Consider the following 8,598-nt stretch of genomic DNA (forward strand, 5'->3'; position numbering starts at 1 on the left):
GAAATGTGAAAAAAGTTTTGAATGTAACAGGATTGTACACATCTGTAGCCCCTTCCTAGAGCAAGCTAGGGATGTTAAAGAAATCCTGATCAGGATGGAATTAAAGCATCTGTTAGAGTGTGTTTGTAATTAATGAGATATGTGCACCTCTGCTTAGGCTGAGGTGCTTTCTTGAATCTTAGCTGAAGACTTCTTAGTTACCTTAATTTATGTAATTGTTTCAACCCCTACTCCTATTTCTTCTTGTGTATGTTAACTCTTTTACTCCTAGCTTCAAAATGTTGATGCTGGGATATTTGGGGCCTGGAGGCAGAACAGAGATCTTTATACAGTGCCAGTGAAAGGGGACGAGGAGATCTGGAAGCTTCCTTTAACTGGAGTGGTACACCCACCATGGCCCAAGGCAGCACAGCATCCTAGCTAACAGTCTTGACGTTCCCATTAGCTCTTCTTCACAGCTCTGAAGGGCTTCCATTTCACAATGCATCTCTTCTTTCCAGCTCCTTTGCCACTCTGAGTTTGGCCAAGTAATTGCCGTCACAGATTGTGACCGTTTTGTTGGGATGTGTAACTGTGCTCCAAGATTATATTCAACTTTTGTTTAAAGTCCCATGAATGTATTAACTATTTTTCTTAGATTTAGGTTTCCTATTATAGGTACAAGTAGCTAACTGCTTTGACTTTCTTGTTTCTTAGTGTGATGCTGCAATATTAATTTTAAATGCCTCTGTTCAGCTAGCTTTTGAACTCATTAACACATTTTTGTTCAGCATGTGCTTACAAAAAAGCTTAAAATGTTGGTTACATGACTGTGCTAAGCTCCTCAAATTATTATTTGTTTCAGGCTCTTTAACTGCAAGGAATTTTCTTAAATACATTAATACTTTATTTTTTGTGACACCTTTAATATACATACATACTTTGAAACCAAGCTCATTAAGTGATCAAATGAAATGGATACAACTGGGCATATTTGATCTGTTGTTCTCAATTCAGTGGTGCTGTAAGAGCACACAGATTAGTTCAAGGAGATTAGGCTTCATTTAAGTACTCATGAACCATGTGGTCTTTCAACTATGTATCTCTGACAATTTGATTGATCTATTTAAATCAGAAATATTTCACATCAGAAAATTGTCCTATTAAAAATAAAATTGTTTATTTTGTTTCAGTTTAATGAGTGGAGTTAAAAATAATGTTGGCAGAGGAATAAATGTGGCCTTGGTCAATGGTAAGTGACATTTTTAAGTGAGCAGATTCTTCATTTTCAAATTGTTTCTGAAATTTAAGGTGAAATATTAAGAGATGGGGAAAGGGAAGCAGGAGGAAAAAAGGAAGTATTTAGCGTATTTATACTGAGATAATGTCAGATCGTGGCTCTTACACCTTTTAGTTAGAAAGTAGAAAAACGCAGTACATTTTTGTTTCTAAAAACGTGTAGTAAAAATAGTAATGTGGAGTGCTGTGGTGCTATCTTGGTGATACATCAGATAAATTCCTAATGCACATATAAAATGGAAAAAGACATGAGATGCATGGTGCTACTTTTGACTTTGTGTGTTGCCACCACTAATAAAACTTTGTAGACTAAATTATTCCGTTGCTCTCTCTTCAGTGAAACTTAAATTTAACAATTCTGTTACTGCATGGAAAGGCCAGCTCATTATTTCCTAGCTTGAAATCAGTATATTTGATTAGTCCTTATCTATAGATCTTGTCCCTAAATACATCATGTTATGTAATTGCATTCAGGATTCTTAACTTTCATTAAAACCAAACAAATTTACCTGTGTGTCACCTTGAAAGCGGAACTGAACATCAGTACTGGTGGATTTGTCCTTAATGTGTAGGAAGCAATTCCTTGTAGCACTGAGAGAGCACTTTGTCATTTCACTGCAATATAAATTCATGTTACTTTTGGATTGTACTTGGGCTTATGTCATCTAAAGCACGACTTGAACAATACTTGCTTAATCCTATTTTGTCCTCCTAAATTGTCTCAATCTGTTCAAAACCAAAATACCTACCTTTGTATTATATAGCTGCAGTCTCTCTCCCTGTGTTCCAAACTTTAAATGAATGTATGTGTTAAAGAGAAAACTCTACCTTCCATCAAATACTGCCTTTGTAGACACCATAGTAAGGAAAAAAAAAAAAGCTAATGAGATGACTATATTGTCCACTTCTATTTGTTCTGGATGTTTAAATTGGCTAAGAATTTCCAGCCTATAGCAAAACATGCAGTGTAATTTTAATCTTTCTTACTTTCCATGTGGCACTAAAGGCAACCTATAGCTGTACTATCTATTTTCGAAAAAAACAACTTAAAAAAAAAAAAGGGCAAATATATGAAGTTAATTCTCTTTATTGTTTTTAGAGGCTGTGGGCTTTTTGTTTTAATTTATATTCCACTTGACGCAAAATCAGAAGATTGCATCTTCTCTCTTTTTTTCCTCTTACCTTTTCCTGCACCTTTTCACAAACTACTATGCTGTTTAAGGAGCAATCTTCATAAAAGATAAGAGTTACCATAGTAATTGATTTATATGGTGTCTTCTGCAGCACTTTCTCTGAAAGAGTCATTAAGAGGAGTTGGACACGTTGTCTGTAAAATAATTTTGGCTATATTTGATGACACCAAATATTTCTTTTTCTCCAGGTAAAACAGGAGAACCATTAGACACTAAATTCTTTGACATGTGGGGAGGAGGTAGGTGCAGTTACCTTAGCTGGTTAGACAGAAACAACTTAAATGCCTCTTTCCCCCCCCGCCGCCCCCTTCTCCAGGCTCCGTTTGCTGTAGTGGTTTAAGGTGATAGTTAAAGGAGTGCTTCACCTCTACCGTTTGGAATTGTGAAGAGTATGCAACTTTAAAGAAACACAAATAGTTGAGGTGGGAGGGAGTGGTATGGTGAATCAAACACACTTGTTCTCAGGGCTTGTTCCCGCTAGGGGTTATATCTTTATACAATATGGATGAAACTCTTTCTATAAAATGAAAAAGTTCTCTCTGATGCATTTTATCTTTCTCCCACTTAGCATCTTTTTATAAATTTATAAGTACATTTACAAATATTCTTAAAACTGATGTCTTTGCAGGAAGGCATTGCAGGTGTTTAAATATGGAATGGTTGCTTGTTATTAAATAGTTTTGTGTTCTCTCTCTTTTCAGATGTGGCACCATTTATTGAATTTCTGAAGTCCATCCAGGATGGAACAATAGTGTTAATGGGAACATATGATGATGGTGCAACCAAGTATGTCATTGAGTTATATAGTAAATATTGCTTAAACTTTTAAATGCTGTTTTATACTGGAAAAAAATGCATTCTTTATCACACAATCACTTTTGATAAAGTTTTGTTCTTCCAAGATGACGGATTTGAAACTATGCTTCAGTTTATTAGTTTTATAATACTGCTGTGATTTGGGCACAACAAGGATCAAATTAAAACTAACCAGGTGTTATGTATGTATTTACATAGAGGACTGTTAGGTGTATACTTTTGTGATCCCAACAACAGGGAAACATTAAATTAAATATTAAATTAGACCCTCTAGCAGAAATACCACAAGTGTTTGAAAATCTCAAAAGGCTAGAGATTAATAGTTGACTAATTAGCAATTACTATATTGGTACACATAGTTGGGGTTTTGGCTCTTCTGAGAAAATATGTTAATGGAAAAAGAAGACGATGTAGGGCATATGGTCAGTCCAACAAACTTGCTTACTCATAGCTATGAAAAATATATTTGTATGTCAGGCATTGTACTTTTTTTAAACCATGCTCTTATCCTCCCGGGTTTCTGAAGACCCTGTAGGTTTCTAGCTGCTCTCCTAGAATTTGTCCCCACCTCCTTTTTTTTTTTTTTTTTTTTTTTGGTAAATGTATGCTGTCAAGGATATCTCTCTTTTTTGGAGATGTGCTGGTTTTCCTATTGCTGATAACTCATTCTTATGCTGGTAAATTTGGGTATGTCCAGACATAGGAACATGGCTGTGAGAACATACTCTGGTAGAAATTGGACTGTTCCATCCAGCACTTTTCTCAGATCAACTCCAAGACAGTTCGGTGATTACAGGGGTGCAGAGACCGTTCCCAATAGGCCTTGCCTGTATCCTTCCTTTTGAAGTTTGAGAGGTTACTAGTGTGTGCCTCATACTTTCTGCCCTCAGTGTTTGGATTGTTCCACCCTAAAGCTGTTCAATTTATTAATGTAGGCATAGCCCAAGAGGTTTTAGTTCTCTTTAAGCATTATCTTCCAACCAACTTTGGTCAGCTTTAATAGATACTAAAAATTACTGTAGAATTTGTATTGTAATCTACTCCTCACTTAAGTCATCCTGTCCGAAGGATTGCTTTTCATAGTGAAAATTAAGAGGGTTTTTTTTTCCTTTTCCTCTGTTGTTTTCATAATATTTAACTTTTTGCTAATGTGTTCTGTACATTTTTTTCCTTTTGGTTCAATTTGTTATCCACAACTTGTCTGTATTTTTGATATAGGAGCAGCTTTCCTATGACAAAGTCCTGACTTCGCAGTGTGCAATATTTGCAGTAAATAGTTGTGTGTCTGTACGTTCACTGCTTTTAGGAGAAGAAAGCAATTTAATGTTTCTTTATGCCAAGACTGGGTCTTCTGTCTTTATTCTATTCACTTGTTTTGTTACTTTTCTTTTTGTTCTTTTTCCTTTCTTCTTTGATGTTTTAGATAAGTACAGTGAGTTTGTTTCAATAAACATGTCACAGGTGATGTTTTTGAAAGTGTGTATGTAGATACAATATCAGCTAAACAACAAGGTGAATTTGGTGCATTTATGCTGATGGCCAGGAGCTACTGCTTATTTGTGATATTACATAATTAGCCAAAACCTTATCACTGGTGGTTGATGGTAATCATAATTGCCAGTTCTTGAAAACAATTAAAATTGTGAAGAACCAACATGTTTAAAAGATAAAATATTTTTATTTTGATTTTTGTTTTAAATGTAAGCTGCCTTAATGCTCTAGAAACTTGGGAGTGTGGGTTGTGCAAATAACCTCCAAAGAACTTAATCATTTTCATAATTTTAGCTAAAGTGAGTCATACAAATATATCAGTAAGTAGTATTAATCAGAAGTTGTGTGTGTTGTTTAGTAATCAGGCAAATATAGTAACTGAAAGGAAGAAATAAAGACCTGTTATTCGGAGGTTTTGGAATGATAACTTATCATCCTACAGAATTGTTTTCCCTTCCATACTAAAATTATCCTACTTGGACCTACAGGTACTGAACTGTGCTGTGGAGCAGCATTCTGAATTTTGAATTAATTGACCCAAGTAGACAAGAACTTCTTTCGTATATTTAGGTCATTCTTCTAATCTAAAATAGCTTTTACTTTATCTAGACTTCAGCTTGAACCTGCAAACAATGTTTACTTTAAATGTTGACTTTTTTAGTTGCTTGGAGAATTGCTAACACGACTTGAGACGTATGGATAAATTCTCACAGGAGAGGGTTCTTGGCTTTTGTTGGTGTACTGATAGGTTTGTATGCTGGTTCCTTGAGATTATAATATTAAAGAGCAGAGCTTATTAGATCAGGTGATTTCAGAACTAGCCTTATCTAATTTTGAAAGATAGAACTTGCCCAATATTGACTGACTTAAACTATATTTAATGAGATTAAAGCTGAATGGTGTATTGAACAATGAAAGCTCTAAGGGCATGTATTTTATTCACATACTGAACTTCTCTGTTTTGCTCAAGGCTTAATGAGGAAGCACGGAAACTGATTTCTGAATTAGGAAGCACATCTATTACTAACCTTGGCTTTAGAGACAACTGGGTCTTCTGCGGTGGAAAAGGAATTAAGACTAAAAGTCCATTTGAACAGGTGTGTGATTCTGTAACTTACTGGAATTTAACAGCTTACATTAATAAAAGCATAACATGTTTTATAAATACCATGCATTTGTTTGTGATGGGTATGTATTGCAGTAGTGGCACACAGTGTTATTTTCAAATTTATTCCTTGACTAGCCTCCTCCTTTTAAACGTACAAAAAAGATTCTTCGGTGATTCACAAATAAGAAAAAAAAATCTTATATGGGGCAGATCTTAGTATCCCAATAACTAGATTATTTATCTTTTTAATGAATGCAGTTAAACTGAAGAATTAAAAACTTACTGCCTAATGCTTGTATTTTAGATGCACTAAAGTGGCAAACCTCTGACAGATAAGTGGTAGTTAAGCTGTTGGTGTTCCTAGCTATTCACTTCCCTCTTCTGGCAAAAATTATTGCTGCCATAGCAAAATTTCTGAAATAGGATATGTTCCCATACTTTAGCTGTTAAAATTCAACATGTGTCATTGTTGCCTTTAATTACCAGTGAAGGTAGTTCTGTACCAGGAGAGTAAGGAAGGTGTGTTCTCTTTTGCCAGCTTTGCGAGGGAGTGGGAACTAGTGCAGGAGCAGTGGCAAACTCTTGGAGGCAGTAATGTTTTACCTGACTGCAGATGGTTGCTTGGTGGAAAAATAAACCCCTAATTAAAAAACAAAAACAAACCCCTGAACATTCAACATTAAATAATGTTCTTAAAATTCTGACTATTCAGTCTCAGTGCTTTGCACATTTAGTATCCTTATTTATTTTTTCCTAGTGGTTCATGTTTTAATGCAGTTGGTCTTTTTCTTCCTTGTCTCTCTTCCTAAATAAACATCCATAATAAATTTAAAAAAATGTTTTCGCAGTGTGGCTTAACTGTTGTAAGCATACACTTGTCTGAGCAAGTTACATTAAGTGGTGAATGCTGAGAGATTGTTATGTTTGATACAAAGCAGAAGAGGCTGATAAGGATGTCTTGTCTTTGTCCATGGCCTGAAAATAAGTAAACAAAATGTCTTGTAAAGCTGTGAGTTAAAGCAGCAGGATAAATGATTTTACTTTAATGGTAGATTGATGTTTTCTATTTATAGCATATAAAGAACAACAAGGACACAAACAAGTATGAAGGCTGGCCAGAAGTTGTTGAGATGGAAGGCTGTATCCCTCAGAAGCAAGACTAAATGAAAACGAAAGGAAAGGAGAAAATATGAAAGAAAATGCACTTTCTGCTATTATTAGGGAGAGGGCTATGAAGGAGACTGTACTGTAAATAATATTTTTAAAGCATGCAACCATCTTGTCGGTGTGTGCATGAGCACTGACATTTTGAATATTGGGATTATTTATTGCTAACACATATAGAAATCCTTTTTGTAAATATGTCCAAAATAAAAGAAACATCAAATCATTTCTATGCAGATTTCTTAAAAGGCACAGTATTTAGTTTGCCTGTGGTAAATAATATCTTGTAGATCAACTGGATAATAAATGGCATATGTGGATAATAAACAGATCCTGACAAATGTTGTACTGTCCTCTTAACAGCGTAACGTTGCTGTGAGTATGTAACCTTTGTGGAATATGTAGATTTTAGTGATAAGTTAATAAAGAGCTTTAATTTTTTTTTATCCTCTGCCTTTTTAATGGCAGCATCACTTTTTATTAAAGCTATTTAGTTATTCTAATACCAAGTGCTCCAGAAATTTATTTTGTAGTCCCTCATCAAAACTGAAAAATCAGCAAAGGAAGAATATTTGATAGTGTAATACAGATATGCCATGAGAAGCACAATATAAATTATTTTTATTAGGGGAGGAACAAAAGTAAATATATAAAAAGTGTGCATGATATTGAAAAGCAGCTTGGAAGGATTTGTACTTCACATGAAAATAGTGTTTACTTTGTAGAAGAGATTTCGCATGTTAAGCAGCAGTACTGTGCTTAACTTGTTCAGTTTTTATTGCAATTTTTGCACTGCTGCTTAACCATGGATTCCATCTATGGCTGTTCAGCTGTAGTAGTTAGTCACATAGTAAATGTGCATAATGGAATAGCTTCCTCTTTTAGTTCTAACATCAGGAATAGATTTCCCTTCACAAAGAATCTCTTAAAAAGCAGTCTGCCTTCTAGTGAGAGTTGTTTCAGGGTACACAATTATGCACCTTTAACACCTATGTTACATCTAATGTGAGCTGAGGCAATTTGTTCTTACAGGGAGATGTTAGAGAAAGCATTGTATCTTGGGTTATGTGATGTGTGACACTTAACTGACAATGTTTCCTTTATCATTTTTTTTAATGGAAAAAAATGGACCAAGTTGAAGTGGCCTTATTCTTTAGCTCTTATCAGAGCTGTGAGAAAATATTGCTTTCTTTGGAAACTTCTTGCTTTTAAGTAGGGCCAGCTTGAACTTTTGCTGAAACTAAGTTAGTATGGTGTAACTGATGGTGTCGCTATTCACAAAATAGGGGCTGACACAGAATTGGCTGTAATCTCTTGGAGCTTTATGTCATGAGTTCTGGTATAATCTTCAAAAATTTCTAGCTAGTACCGTGGGGCAAAAGCCACAAAGGATTTTTCAGGAACTCACAGTGCGAGTTGAGCACAGTGGTACTCAAAATACTATTATTGTTGATGTATTCTGAAACAAATTTAATTCTGTGCACTAAAAATTACAAGCAATATTGGGAATTGCTTTGTTAAGTCAAATAAATAACCTGTGATACCAGA

General features: G+C 34.9%; 1 protein-coding gene across 3 annotated transcripts in view; it reads left to right on the plus strand.

Annotated features, from left to right (window-relative positions):
* Positions 1-8,598, plus strand: part of FAM3C (FAM3 metabolism regulating signaling molecule C) — a 30,871-nt gene extending 22,273 nt beyond the window's left edge. For 2 of the 3 annotated variants that reach the window (XM_075146911.1, XM_075146922.1), the window contains 5 exons: positions 1,173-1,231; positions 2,660-2,710; positions 3,173-3,257; positions 5,749-5,875; positions 6,960-8,598. In XM_075146911.1, coding sequence (XP_075003012.1) covers positions 1,173-1,231; positions 2,660-2,710; positions 3,173-3,257; positions 5,749-5,875; positions 6,960-7,049 — 412 coding nt within the window. In that variant the 3' untranslated portion in view covers positions 7,050-8,598. The remainder of the gene's footprint in view (positions 1-1,172; positions 1,232-2,659; positions 2,711-3,172; positions 3,258-5,748; positions 5,876-6,959) is intronic. The other variant, XM_075146930.1, reaches the window with a different exon arrangement.

The sequence above is a fragment of the Calonectris borealis genome, chromosome 1, assembly GCF_964195595.1.
Source record: "Calonectris borealis chromosome 1, bCalBor7.hap1.2, whole genome shotgun sequence".
Lineage (NCBI taxonomy): Eukaryota > Metazoa > Chordata > Aves > Procellariiformes > Procellariidae > Calonectris > Calonectris borealis.